General features: G+C 47.1%; 1 protein-coding gene across 1 annotated transcript in view; it reads right to left on the bottom strand.

Annotated features, from left to right (window-relative positions):
* Positions 1-8,250: 8,250 nt before the first annotated feature.
* Positions 8,251-15,288, bottom strand: part of LOC308347174 (aldo-keto reductase family 1 member C15-like) — a gene marked incomplete at both ends in the record, with an annotated part of 29,082 nt that continues 22,044 nt past the window's right edge. Inside the window, 3 exons of the mRNA XM_080810301.1 lie at positions 8,251-8,298; positions 8,629-8,722; positions 8,944-9,083. Of these exons, the coding sequence (XP_080666427.1) occupies positions 8,251-8,298; positions 8,629-8,722; positions 8,944-9,083 (282 nt within the window). The remainder of the gene's footprint in view (positions 8,299-8,628; positions 8,723-8,943; positions 9,084-15,288) is intronic.

Here is a 15,288-nt window from a genome sequence, read left to right as displayed (position 1 = left end):
TCCTTACGTTCCCCCCTTTTCTTTGGAGATTAGTCAAATCTTTGACTCTTCAGCCAGTTTTATACCCCCTTTTAAGGGCTGCTAGGCTGTTTTAATGACTCCAGTGTGATTTACCCAGAAACAGTAGGTTAAGCCCCCCCCTTTGTTATTTTGCACGTGCTTATACCTCCCACCTATATCTTAACAACAGGGGCAACAATGAGTTTAATGAACTCATTGTTTCTTTTGAGTCTTAGTTTTAGTCCAGGATTGGCGGGGTCCGTCGGCATCCACCTCTGGGGGGCGTTTTCGTCCTTGGCTCGTTTGACGTGACCCGCATGAATCCAGGCCCTGATGCCTTTTATTTTTATTGCCGTGGGGGTGGTCAGGATGACAGTAAACGGTCCCTTCCAGCAAGGCTCCAAGTTTCCCACTTGGTGGCGGCGTATTTAAACCAAGTCCCCGGGTTGGTAAGGATGTGGCTTCATCTCCGCCTCTGTCCCAGCGCGGGCAGTCCGGATCCCTGCATGGGCTCTTTTTAAGACAGACCGTAATGCCTGCAGTGACTGGAGTACAGACTGGTCAGTCATTTTTGCTATAGCAACCTCTTGTAATCGAGGGCAGAGGGGTGGGGGGGCCTCTCTAACAGTATTTTAAATGGGGTTGATGAGGGAGCAGGAGGCTGGCTGAGAACAAAGCAAAAGCAGGCACCTTGCACCCCCTCTCCACCCGCTCCCCTCGGTGATGTGTGTGGCAGTCCTCGGGCACCCGTGACCGCCATAGACGAGAAACAAATAGTTAACTTGCCGAGATCACAATCCTGCAAGACAGGAATCTCCCAACTATCTTGATGTCAATGGCGTGCTGAAAGACAACATTAATCAAGCTGGGAGACCTCGGGGGTATCCCGATCCAGCACCTTGGAGGCCTCCTATAGCATATGAAAGCTCCGATGAAACCTCCCTTTCCCTCACCTTCCCCCAACCGCAGGGTACAGAACCTGCCATCCCTCACAACCCGGGGCAGCAGCTCTCCCTGCCCACGGGTCCTGTCCCCGTGCTTTGATAAACCACCATTTTGCGCCAAAGATGTCTCAGGAATTCTTTCTTGGTCATCGGCTCCAGACCTCAGCCCACCGAACCTCACCTAGGTTCTAGAACTTCATCAGGGTCACCTTATTTAAGTAGGGTGTACATCCTGCCCTGAGGAGGGCGCAGGGAAGGAGATCTACCCACCCACTGCCAGTCTCCAGAATTAACTTTGTCGAGGTTTCTTTAAGAGTCCGATTTATTTTTTTCTATTTGCCCTGAGCTCTGGGGCCCGTAGGCACAATGGTAGTTTCCCATTAGTGCCTAAGGCTTTGGCCAACACCTGTGAGACTTAACTCACAAATGCAGGGTCATTGTTTGACCTGATCATTGTTTGACCTGATCGCAAGAGGTAACCCAAACCTCTATCTCTTTTCCCTCTTCCCACTTTAGTTCTTCTCGCATTTACTACCTGACATTGAGTACATCTATCAACCATATTTTGAGTCATGCGCCCTAATTTTGAAACCTGGAATTGCTTGTCCATAAGCTCTTTAGGCTTGCGTGTCCCCAAATGAGTGCCCTGATGTATTTGGCTTACTAATTTTCTTCCTAGTTTTCGAGGAAGAATTAACTTTCCTGTTCTAGTCTTAGCCCAATCCCCTTTATAGTCTAATTTAGTCCATTTCTGCAAATATACCTGCATCCTTGACCGGGAGGGCCGTGGCAGCAATTCTGCGGAGGCAAGGGGGAACCCAGCCGCTACTAGATCTAGTTTCTTGCTAAGATAGGTTATTGGCCTTTGCCAAGGCCTCAGAATCTGAGTCAAAACTCTTTCAGTCACCCCTGCCTTTGCATCTACATACAAGTGGAAGGGCTTGGTGACGTCGGGGACGGCCAGTGCTGGGGCACTCAGTAAGGCTGTTTGTCTAGGGCTGACTGAGTGGCAAAGGCAAGATCGTTCACACGAGTTATCGTGCAACTTCTCTGAAGTTTACTTCAGCTGTCTAGCTTAAGTAAATAAACATTTAATAACAATCTAATTTAGAATTTAACACCCATAAAGGCATGTTATTAGAACATAATTTTTCTCTCTAAAATAACCCTCATCTCCAGACATAGCCAAATCAGGACTAAGTCATTTGAAAAACAAGTCCAGTTTTAACAAACGTGGCCTCATTATTTACATAAGCTCAGCAGGAACAGTGAGTGGTCGTACAGATGTTTTAGAATCTGCTTTGCTGGAACTTCTTCTAAGGAATCTCTAGGTTGAACTTTTAGTAGCCTCTCCGGGCCAGAAGCCAAGCCACGTACTTGCCATCACACATGCCTGCAATACCCGTCGACTTGGGCAAATTCTTCCTGAGGTCCTGTCCCTGCCAGAGAGTGACATTCTTTACTCACTTGGCATTCTTTGCTCACTCTGTAAGCAAGGTGTCAGGCCAGCAGTTCCAAAGGGCTTTACGGCTCCGAGTTTCGTGAGGTCAACCTTAGTTCCTTTCAACTGTCTGGTCATATCTGAGCCTTTTCAAATATGACATTCCAGTCAAAGCCTTGGTAAAATAACCAGTTTCCAATGTTGTCCTGTTACAGGGAGAACAGATTCTCATTGAACTTATGCAAATGACTGGTTGCCAAGGAAGAAAGAATACTTACTGAGACTTTTTGGTTTCAGAGGGTTCAGATAGAGAGAAAAGTTGAATGCCTTGATTCGTTTACAAATGAATACATTTACATCTCTATAAGTTACAGGTAACTTAAAAAGTTTCCCTAGTCTACAGGAGCAAACATTACAGAACCAGTAATGTTTAAAACATTAAGAGACACAACATTAAAACCTTTCAGTTACTAATTCTGCTTTAGTCTGAATGTAGCCTTTACTTCTATAAATCTTTACCTATTTCAGTTCCCAGGATTTTAACATATCAAAGACCTGTATTTGTCCTGAAAGCCTTCCCATATGAATTTCCTTTAGGGTGGAATTCATCTTACAAGAGAATTAAAACAATTACAAGTGACAAAAACTCAGAATAGATATAGTTAAATATCAAGTGATGACCCTTATCAAAATATTAAACTCTAGGAAATGTATAGGACCTCTAGAGTAGTTACAAAATGTAACCCAAATGCAACCCAAGGTTTATCATTGGATTAGCAGTACTTCCTGCGTAATTTAGCATATCAAGGAAGGCTTATGAGCCAAAGAGATCTCATCTACAAACAACTCTGGGCAGGCAAAGAGAAAACATTTACATTTCAATTAACCGAAGAAAACTTTTAAACCGAGAGAAAACCAGCTTTTCTATACCGGTGTCTTTCCCTTTTTTTTATTTTTAAGCGTGCAGTCTTTTTTTTTTTTTTTTTTAATTTATTTGACAGAGAGAGAGAGAGATCACAAGTAGGCAGAGAAGCAGGCAGAGAGGGGGAGGAAGCAGGCTCCCTGCCGAGCAGAGAGCCTGATGCCGGGCTTGATCCCAGGACCCTGAGATCATGACCTGAGCTGAAGGCAGAGGCTTATCCCACTGAGCCACTCAGGTGCCCCTAAGCGTGCAGTCTTAAGATATGAGTTTTCTGGGTTTCCCTCCCATCGTGAATGATGCCGCAGACAAAGGGAGAGGGATCTTTCAAATGCTGTCCTGCTCACGACCCTCACGGGAACTTAGGAGCGTCTTAGCTAAGGTCTGTCCGTATAAACCCCAGACCAGGCTACTCCATGGGTTAGATGACCGTTATGCCATATGACGCCCCGCGAGACTCAGGGTGCAGCCCACTCAGACTCCGTAGCCGAAGCGGTGAAGCCATACAGACACATTCACAGTCCGGCACTCTTCAGATTCAAACGGGTTGGACACCTTCCCCTTTGGGTATCCCTGGTTAATGGGAGGTGATCAGTCTCCCCTTCCATTCTTTACGAATGGATCTAGCTCCGACAGTGGCCTCGGGGCTGTTTTTCTCTCTTTCTTATTTAAACAGGATCAGGCATCAGGTCTTTCCTCTTTTACATATCTCCTACTTTTTACAAACAGAATTGCCTTTCTCATTCCCATAGTCTTAATTACACTTAACAGAATTTTGTATTTTTAGAAATACCTTAACCTCTACTGAAGATTAAATATAAACCAATCGTGAGCTGTTACAACAGAATTCTTTAGATGGCAAAATTATCAATCAGTTAAGCACAAAACATGTTTACCAACAGATTTTAAAAGCACAAACCTAGTTCCAGCAACCAGCGCTCTAGCATTTTATCCCATTTGGTTTAAAGTGTCAGGTTAGTAAAGACTCTGAAAGCTACTTTAACAATTACCCATTAAAACTTTGAGACAGACAATTAACCATCAGTTTAGTCATCTCTCTGGTAACAGATTTAACACAGGCTTTAACAATTAACATGAATTTATTTGACTTTAAGTAAAAACTCTGAAGTCTCACATTTACTACTGAAAACTCAAAAGACATGTTCACCCTCATTAACCCGACAAACTTTAACTTAGTTCAAACACTGATTTACGTTCCACCTGGGCCCACTCCACTTCGAATGTTTACCTGAGACCCGGGTGGGAAGATCCGGAGTGGGGGGTGTTAGGTCCAGGGGATGCTCTTCTCGTTTCCCGACAGTGAAGAACAGAACAAAATGCCACCAGAAAGCAAAGAAAGGGTTCCCAGTCCTAAGGCTCATCAGCACCAGGAGAGGAGCAGACGCCACGCTTTCCCGCTAGCAAGGGGGGAGGGGCTAGGCAGTCCACAGCGGGCCAGAGAAGGCAAGTAATGTCCCCAAAACAAAGTTTGTTTCGGGAACTGCTTGGGAATATTCCTTAAAGTCTTTGTCTCGAGTTAGACTAACCCCAGTTGGCTCCAGTTATAGCCCTAAACACACGAAATGAGTGAGGGAGAAGCCCCACATCTATTAGGAGGAACAGAGAGATGAAAGTCAGAGTCCCCTTACTCTCTGCTTGGCCCATTCCTTCAAACACAACAAACACCGTAACAGACTACAAAGAGACAAGACAAAGACAACTGCAAACCCAGTGGCCCTTACCCAGAGCCGGCCATGGGTGGGGTTTTTTTTTCAGCCCCCTACAGACACTCGCCAGTGTGGATGGATTTCTTGGTCCCCTAGAGACACTCGCCGAGATAAGCCACAGAACAGAACCAGACCCAGCGGCCCTCACCCAGAGCCTGCCGCTGGCGGGGGGTCCTGGCCCCCCTACAGATGCTCACCGGGACGAGCCACAGACGCTCGCTAGGACAAGCCACAGAACAGAACCAGACCCAGCGGCCCTCACCCGCTGGTGGGGGTTTTCCCGGCCCCCTACAGACAGGGGTTACCCGGCCCCCCTACAGAACCAGATGACCGCCTGGGGGGGCTCGGACCCCTAGACGATCTACCAGAAGAGGGATGGGGCGTCCCCGCATCCACCCCAGCCCTGGGGAGCATGGCTGCGTCCAGCTTCACCCCGGTGGGCCTTACCTGGAGCTCCGCAACCAGACAGACAGATTCAGACCCAGAAATTCCGATGCTGGCTCAGTTCTCATCATTTAATCCCAGCGAGCCCCCATATGTTAGGTCCCCCCCAAAATGGGTACCCCAATAATGGGTCCGTGATTAAAGGAGCGAGACTGATACAAGCGAAGGTCAAGCAAAGCTTTATTTCACGCCAAGCATCAAGAATCAGACCGACCGTCAAACACACCGGTCGGGGACGCCCCTACAGAGAGGACGACCCCTCCCTGCTTTCCAGACTTAACTTTTATAGAGCAAAGGTCATGTGGTTGGACCTGGCCACACACAGGTGGCTAACTGAATTACAATTCACCCCACAGTAGCCATGGAAACTAGCCCATCACCTTGGTAGGTAGGAGACAGTATGTGCCCCCACTGATTGGGTGTCTCCACCTGGCCTGACCCACCCTTGTACCTGGGCTTTGTTACGTGGAACTGGTTTCCGGGACTTGTTTTTAAGTCCCCTGGGGGAAGGGGAGCAGGGAGAGTTTAAGGGTTAAACAACAAAGTTATTGTTTAACCTCAATGGAAGCCTCTTGCTAAAATAAAAATATGAAATAGGTCCTTAGAGTTACCCACAGTTATGTCGGGGGGAGACCACTACGGCTGGAAGTCCCATGAGCCTAGAGGACCACAGCAGACGCAAGGCAGAGGGTTGGGTGGCCCCACTGGTGACTCTGGGACCTGTGGCTGGCCAGTGGGGCCACCAGTGTGCACAGCTGGGTCTGAGCTGGGACATGGGTCACCCAAATGGGAGGAGAAAATCCACCAACAGCTGCCAAGTGTGGCTTCTCAAAGCAGTTCCCTTCACGATAAAAATGGCGCTTCTTTCCACTTTCCAGACCGTGTCGCCAGCCTGTTAACGTTCGCCCTGGGTAAGTAAAACCCGAGACCTGGGGTTGGCCTCTCCTCGGGCAATCTTGGAAGAGCCAAACAGACCACCTCCAACCCTCCCAACTGCCCAGAGCCCCTTGCATCCCCCCAGGTCAGGGTGTGCTGGAGGGAGCAGAAGCCCACTGCTCTCCATTGGCTCCATTCTGCAAAACAGGACCACCGCCCTTATCCCAAGGGACTCCCCATCCAGCCAGGGGTGGGGGGTGGGCAAGCTGAGAGGGTACCCCCATCTCCCTCAAGGGACTAAGATGGGGAAGTCACCCTCCTACAGTCTGGCCCTTCCTGAAGGTAAAGCCATTCAACCAAGGAGCCTCGGGGCCAGGGTCGATCTGCCCACGAGGAGGGTCTCTTCCCCCTGGAAGGCCTGTTCTATAGTGAGGCCTCACACACACACCAGATACCTTCCACATAATCCCAAAACGCGGTATTATTGAAATGTTCCAGCCCTGTGGCAGAGGTCACGTGCCACGCGGGGACCCACCCCCAGGAAACCAGGTGACTGTCAGCTGAGCGCCTTCAAACGGGAGCGTCATGGGGTGTGAGACAGGCCACCCCCAAATATGCCATTTTGGTATATTGATTAATACCTCATGATAAAAATGATTTCAAAGTGACTTTGAACTCAAAGTCACTTTGGATTAAAGTCACTTGAGAAATGGCCTGTGTAAAAACACTCTGTCCCTCCTCTATTCCCTGCAGGAAATAAATTCCACTTGTCAGGGGTACCCTCCCAGCCCCTGGAGGATAAAAGGCATCCTTCCTGCCGGAGAGGAAATTCAGGGCTGAGCCTGTTGTAGAAACAGTGTGGTGACTTTTTCAGTAATTTGAAAGCCCAAGCCCAGACTTCTTTGTCTTGTTAATTCTTCACAAATCTACTGTTTTCTTGTCTTAAGGGTATAAAAGCTGCCTACTTCAATCACTTCTTTGAGTCCCATATTTCCAGGAGCTCCTGTATGTATGAAATTAAGTTTGTTTTCCTCCTGTTAACCCGTCTTAGGTCAATTTAATTTTTAGAGTAGCCAAGGAACCCAGGAAGGAGGAAGGGAAAAGCCTTCCTCCCCCACAAGGGCAAGCCAGGCTGGGCAGCTGGGAACGCGGGTGTCTAGTGAAACATGCTAGCCGTGGGCACCTGGGAGGCTCCGTCGGTCAAGTGTCTGCCTTCAGCTCAGGTCATGGTCTTGGGGTCCCGGGATGGGGTCCCACATCAGGCTCTCTGCTCAGCAGGGAGTCTGCTTTTCCCTCACCCTCTGCCCGCTTCCCCTCCACCTGCTTGCACTCTCTCTCCATCAAATAAATGAATAAAATCTTAAAAAAAAAAAACAACAAAAACACGCTAGCCAGATGGATGCCAGGAGAGGAGCTGCTGCAGTGAGCTCTGTATGCTGTGTGTCCGGGGCGGGACATAGGATGGGACGAAACATTCAAGCTATGACAGTCACCTATACATCACCACTCAATTTTGTCTACCTTTAACACTGGGCGTAGGGAGCTATCACATACAGACTGTTTGAGTTGCAATACTTCCAGTTAGGAGATCTTTAATAATTGCGCCTCAGTACCTTGTCCCGGAAGATAAGGAGGAATCTTGACCCATTTTAGTGGCAAACGAAATTCCACAGGCTTCCATTTTGTGGGTCCCGACAGCAGTGCCCACGATGGGACCGGACTGCAGGAGAGAACATCCACTCCTATGGGGTCCATTCCTCTAAGAGGCCGATGGAGAGGAGGACGAACCACACCACCCCGGAGGCTTGGAAGGTTTAACAACACTAAGTGACATTGAGGGGTGTCAGGGCTCCAGTTAGGAGTTCTCTGGCGATGCCTGCCCTTGAAGGGGAACGCACGTCAGAACAACGGATGGTGCTGGTACCACTGGGACCCGGGCACGCCAACCTCGGAGGGCCACAAATACCGGTTATTACGCAGACCCCATGGCGCCAGCAGAGTTATATCCGGACGGCTGTGCCTGGATTGTAGGATGGACAGCAAGAGCTGGGGGGGTCTCTGTGGGAGCTTTAGGGGGGTGCCACGGACCAAGATCCCAGAGGGGGCTGTGGCCTGGCCTCTTCTGCAGTGGGAATATCGTGGCCATGAAAGACACCAAGAAGCAGGGAGCTCGTCCTGATGAACTAAACACACGTGACAAAGAAATGCAATGGCAACACTGTATCCGGGTGGAGGAACTTCTGCCAGGACCGAGGCGGCCGCGCTGACCCTCCCCACCTGCGTCACCATCTCACAGATGCTGGACGGACCTGCAGCTGCCACGTCCACATTTCCCCGCCTGAGGGCTTTCTCTGCTCGCTGGCACCGCAGCCTGTGACCGCGGGCAGGAAGAGCCAGGACGTTAAAGTCCCGCCACCACCGCAACGGGCCAACCTCAAACGACAGGTAGACGCCGGTGTGGGGTTCCTCCCGCTGCTCACCGCTGGGAAGGGCTCCCTAAGGCAGCCCAGAGTTCCCGGTGGGATTACCTTTCAGGGGTCCCTCCTCTCACTCTCTCAGTTCCTCAGCCCTTGTCCAAGGTTTTCCTATTACCTTTTGAATGGGCCATTTTCACTTGCCACCTTTCCTTCTAGTTCATAGGGATCCGAACGGAGGCGGACCTTCCCAGGACAGCTGCAGGCATCCGAGTGTGGGCTGCAGGCCCCGGTGATAACGCTCTGTCCCCGGCCTGGCTGGGGAACAGCGGTTGCGCTGGAAAACGGCCTCGCTCTTGGGAGATTCGGGCGGAACGGAAGCGTGCTGTTTCTGACTTATTTTTAAGAGTCTCCACAGGGGAAACAAAAATGGAGAGAGAACGATGTGGCCAACTATTAACACACGGTGAATGGCCGCGGAGAGCACAGGCACGCTCACCCCGCCGCGCTTTCCAACTTTTAGTAAGTTCGACATCGTTCAAAATGAAAATGGGGGGAAGATGCAGATGTTTCTCTCTGGTTCTTCAGGAACATGAAAGTGATCCACGAGGAAGCCCAGAAGAGCATGGGGGGGGCCGTTATCTTCCCGACGGAACAAGAGAGCCGCCGAGAGCCAGCCGAAGGGCTGGAATCACTGGATTTATCTGGTGAAATCTGTATTGGCCTGATTTGGCGTGGCCTGTGCGGCAGAAGCAAGGCTCCCCAAGAGGGTCAGGCAGAAGGAAGAGCCCCCCCCCCATGCAGCCATGCAGAGAAGAAATGGGCTTGACCTTGAGAGCAGTTATAGAAACAGTAAAGTTGGTAAATGTGGTTTAAGGATTAAATTCGAATACAGGTCCCCCCTCCATCCAAACGTGGAGCCTTCCTACGCAACCTTTCCTAATGGCCCAAAGTGAAGAAGCGATTCCCAGTAATGTAGGCTAATCCGCTTCACCATTTCCGAGCATCGCCCGTGCAAAAATACCACCCGTGTCAGGCTTTCTGAGACTCGGGGCACATCTCGCCGAGGGAGGCGCAGAAGCACCGGAGCTCGAGACCAGAGGCTCGCAGACCCAGCTCTGGTCTTAGAGGCTCGCAGACCCAGCTCAGGGCTCAGGAGCTCCAGACCAGAGGCTCGCAGACCAGCTCAGGGCTCCAGCGGGGATGCAGACGCCGCGTGCAGTTCCCGCGGCCGGCGCTGGGTGGCGACAGGGGCGCCGCCTCCCCGAGCGGGCGGCAAAGCCAGGTTCAAGACTCTTGTGCTTTCCCCTTTTCTCCCAAGAGCAAACAAGCAAAAAAATAAAATAAAATAAAAAATTAAAAAAATCTTCAACTCTTTCAGTTAACGAAAACAGGTACTCAGGTAGGTCTTTCATAAAAGCGAAACAGTGCAAGGTGGACTTTTGAGAACAGGGGATACCTGTGACCCCAAAAAAGCGATCAAGGCAAAAGGATCTTTATTGGGAAAGTTGCACTGATTAACCTCTTTTACGTGGAGCTCATCAAAATAGACTCTTTGTCATTGGCTTTGGCAGATAAAAAGACATCAGGTAGGTTCTAAAAGCAGTCACTAATTTAAGTAAAATTAACAGCTGTTGATCGCATCTAGTGAAGGTGGTTCTTTTTTTAAGATTTTTACTTATTCATTTGAGACAGAGCCACACAAGCGAGGGGGAGGGGAGAAGGAGAAGCAGGCTCCCCACTGAGCAGGGGGCCCAGAGGCGACCAGGACCCAGGGATCATGACCTGAGCCCCAGGCAGGTGCTTACCCAACTGAGCCACCCAGGCGTGCTGGGTTTTCTCATATCCAAACACGTGAAAGTCTTCCCCCATCTGCCTTTTCTTACTTACTTTCCTTCTCCTTCCATAAGTGTTTGTCCCTTCTTAATTTCTTTGAATATGCCAAACCAAATTATTTTTAAGTTCCTCCACCATTTTTATTTCTTCTCGTGTGGTTGGGGGCCTGCTGGTCCTTTTTCATGGTGAGAGATCATCTTGTTTGCTCTGTTATTTTTGACGTGAGAAACGGTCATGTTCTTGCATGCCCCCAGATTCTGTGATAAGTCTTGTGTGCCAGGCCTCGTACTAGGATTCAGGATTATCACACTCTTTCTCCTCAATATCAGATCTCCTGAGACTGTTTCCTAGTGGACCAATATTGACATACCCCACTGGCCTTTGACTCATAGGGTCTTAGCCGAATCTCGGAAAGGATTCCATGATTTCTCATCCCCTTTGTGCTTGGAACTGCAACGTCCATAGGGTGTTCCTGGCCAAGGACCCTTTCTGACATCTTCAGTCCCACAGGGTGCAATGCAAAGTTACTGCCAAGCTAGGAGCCTTGCCCACTGGGCTGCGTTCTAGAACTGCAGGGTTCTTCTCTGCACGCCGCCTTGGATCCAGGGGCCATTCATCTCGGAACCTTCTTAGAGGCTCAGAAAAGAACTGCTCTTTACTTCTGTGGGACTGAAAACTAGGCTGAAATGAAACAGTCACTTCCCTATGCAAGTAACTTCAAAAACCATTTCCCCCAAGATGACTCCACGTGGCTTTGTGGGATGAAGTCTGGCAACCTGCTAATCTAGTTCAAATGGCCTCATTTCCCATTCGAGTTCACCTTCACAGACCTTGAAACTCTCAAAAACACTGACATCTAGGCTAGACTGGTATCAGACCCTTTAACAGTTGTGTCATAACAGAGTCACAATATCTCACTCTTACCAGATGCTCAAAGTTTTTTTTTTAATTAATGGGCATAAGTTGTGAGAAGGACTAGGAATTGGACCGTATGGTTTTTTGTTCTTATTAATAGATGATATTTTTTAGAATAGGTTTGGATTTATGAAAAAAAATGTACATAAAGTACAGAGAGTTCCAATTCCCTCTCCCCCGCTCCTCCCTGCCCCCAGCTAAGTTTTCCCTATTATTAGTGTCTTGCCTGACTGTGGGACATTTGTTACAATTGATGAGCCAATATTGATTCACTATTATTACCTAAGGTCGGAAGTTTGCCATAGGGTCGACTCTGTGGTTGAACTGCTCTATGAATACTGAAAAATGAATAAAGACATGTATCCACCATCACTGTATACATCACTCTGAGTAGTTTCACTGCCCTACTGCCCTAAATCTCCCCTGTGCTCACCCATCCAGCCTCCCCTTTCTCTCTTCCTCCTAATCCCTGGAAACTATTGATCCTTTTACTGTTTCAAAAGTTTTGCCCTTTCCAGAGTGTCATACAGTTGGAATTATATAGCATTGCAGCCTCGTAAGACTGGCCTTTTTTTACTCAGCAATATGCATTTATGGTTCTTTTACGTCCTGAGACTTCATTTCTTCTTATTGCTGAATAAGATTCTATGGTATGAATGTAATTATGTATCCAGATCCTCTCTACGTACTTTGGCAATTAGGAAAAGCTGCTACAAGCATCTGTGTGAAGTTTTCTGTGTGGGCTTAAGTTTTCATCTGATTTGGGTAAATGCCAAGGAGTGCAATTGGTGAATCCTATGGTGAGAGTCTATTTAGTTTTATAGGAAACAGCCAAAGTGTCTTCCAAAGTGGCCACACCATTTGTGTTCCCACCAGCAGGGAATGAGAGTTCCGTTGTTCCCCAGCCTCATCAGCATTTCATGTTGTCAGCATTCTAGATTTGGGCCATTCTAACAGGTGTGTAATGGTAGCTCATTTTTCTTAAAATTTGCAATTCTATAAAGACAAATGATGTTGAGCAACTTTTCATAAACTTATCTGTATATCATCTCCTTTGGGAATGTGTCTGTTCGGATCTTATGCCCATTTTAAAACTGGGTTGTTTGTTTTCTTACTGTTGAGGCTTTAAAGAGCTTTGCATATTTTGGACACCGATCTTTTATTAAATAAATGTTTTACAAATATTTTCTCCTAGTCTGTGGCTTGTCTTCTCATTCTCTTTATGGTGCCTTTCACGGAGCAGATATTTTTTAAATTTTATTTTAATGAATGCTAACATTGATTTTTTTTTTCTTACAGGGATTGTGCACTTGGTGTTATGCCTAAAAAGTTATCACTGTGCCCAAGGTCACCTAGATTTTCACCTGTTATCTTCTAGGGTTATATAATTTTACTTTTGCAAGTAGGTCTACAATCCATTTTGAGTTAATTTTTGTGAAACGTCTAAGGTCTGAGTCTAGATTCACTTTTTACATGTGGATTTGTTGAAAAGATTAATCTTTCTTCATTGGATTATCTTTGCTCTTTTTTCAAAGACCAGCTAACTATATTTTTGTGGGTCTGCTTTGTTCCACTAATGGACTTGTCTATGTTCACCACTACCATACCATCTTGATTGCTGGAGCTTTTATAGTAAGTTTTAACATTCGTTAATGTCGGTCCACCTGCCTGTGTTACTCTCCTGCTTCTGGTGCGTCATGATGCTCTATGTCCACCCGTCTCTCCAATTTTGGGATCTTCCATTTGTCCCGTGACTTCAATTTTCTGATGGATCTAAGAGCTGCGGAATTTTAGTTTACCTTTTTGCTTGTTATGAGGACGGGAGTAATGACTTCCAAGTTTGTAACCAGTGAGACTGGAGACCGGAAGTCCAGCTTTTTCTATATTATTAAAATTTGGCCTCCCTCTGTACACAGTTCTGAACTCATTAGACAATGTAGTTTCTTAACTTTTTGCATCTTCTCCTTATCTCTTTACGGCCTGAAGCAGGCCTAGGGAGTTTCCCTCGCTGCCTTCCTCGGATACACTGATCTTTCCAGGGGAGCAACTTTTAAAGATTGAGTTCAGTAAACTGACTAAAAAAAAAAGGAAAAAAGCCCAATGTGACATTATAAAAAATAAGAGAGAATCAATCTCGGCCTATGTAAAGAATTTGATTCCAATAATTATGTGCTCTGTTTTAAAGACACACAAGGTTATGTCATAGTCCTACACATGCAAACTAACATGTGAGAACAAACATGGCGTCCTCTAATTTTAAAAGGAGTCATTGTAGGAAATACTGCGGGTTGCACAGCTTGTTGGTTAGGTCCCAGCTAAAGAGCATGGCTTTAGAAAACTCAGTGGTTATGACAGACAAATGTGTTTACGAGAGGAAGCAGGAGATGAGGTACTGGCGCTAGACAGTACACCCGGGTCTTGAACGACTATCCATCTCAAAGTTCTTTCATTGTCCCTGACTGTCCCAAGTTTTAACAAAGTGATCTGGCATAAAAATCTGGTTCCTTATGATGATCTGATTAAGTCTATATTCTTAAATATTATAGAAATTACAGAGCACCAGTGTGGCTCAGTCAATTAAGCATCTGCCTTCGTCTCAGGTCATGATCCCAGGGTCCTAGAATGAGAATCCCTGCTCAGCAGGGAGTCTGCTTCTCCATCTCCCTTTGCCCCCGACCCCCCCCCGGCTCCTGCCCCCCCCCCAAATAAATAAATAAATAATCTTTTAAAAATAAACACTATAGAAAGTAATGTATATTTTTTGTAAAAGATGTTCCTTAAAGTTAACATATTCTTAAAAATCATAGAAAATAAATGTACATTTTTTTTGTAAAAGCTGTTCCTAAAAATGAACACTTGTTGGAAGCAGTGTGCTAGTTAGCATGCATACATTTTCAAATGGTGCTTTAAAATTTAGGAGAACCAAAGTTATTAAATGTATTAGCCATAGAAATATTGCCTTTATCAAAAATATTTAATGGCTTAGGAATAGTTTGTGTTTTGTATTTGCAGGTGTGCCTGATTTAGTGTTTGAAATGTTTAAAGGGATCAAGTATATCAACTTAATATTTTTTGGACCTAAGAAATTTAGATAAATGTGGAATTAATGGGCACGGTACTAAATCCACAGGGCATCATGGAGTCACTTGCGTTAGGCCCCAAGTCAGTAAATCAAGACTTACTACCCTACCCAACTGCAGTTTCAACCCCTCAGGAATGTGATCTCTAACTGATCAACGTGGGAACTGCCTGGTCACTAGACCCTTCCATTCCTGTTAGGACGGCAACCTTGCCTAAAACAATCGGTTCTTTGCTAATAATTCCCTTTTCTCTGTGCGCTCTCTACATTGAAAAACTCTCGCTTTTCTGCAGCTTGCTGGAGCTCCTTTCTATTTGCTAGAGGGGACGCTGCCCGATGCATGAGTAGTTTAATAAAGCCAGTTAGATCTCTAAAATGCACTCAGTTACATTTTTGTTCTTAGCAAGGACAACGTGACCCGTGAGTGAGTGGTTCCCTTGACTTCGCGCCAAACTACCCTAGCAAGTTACTGCTGTTACCCACATGCACATGACAGTCAAGCCCCGACTGCCTGCTCTGGTTCTTTGGTAAAACACTGTGGACAGTTGCCCTTTTTCTGCAGGGTAGAAATATCAAAAGAGGCGTTTGCCACCATTTCCCAACAGACGGGCGCTCAACTCCTTCCTCAGCCTTCTGTCCACCCGAGTCCTACGCATCCTCTGGGGCGGGTTCCCCTCCCATATCTGGGTCGCT

The sequence above is a fragment of the Martes martes genome, assembly GCF_963455335.1.
Source record: "Martes martes genome assembly, chromosome: 8".
Lineage (NCBI taxonomy): Eukaryota > Metazoa > Chordata > Mammalia > Carnivora > Mustelidae > Martes > Martes martes.
Note: the sequence above shows the minus strand (reverse complement) of the source record. Positions and strands in the feature narration are given on the sequence as shown.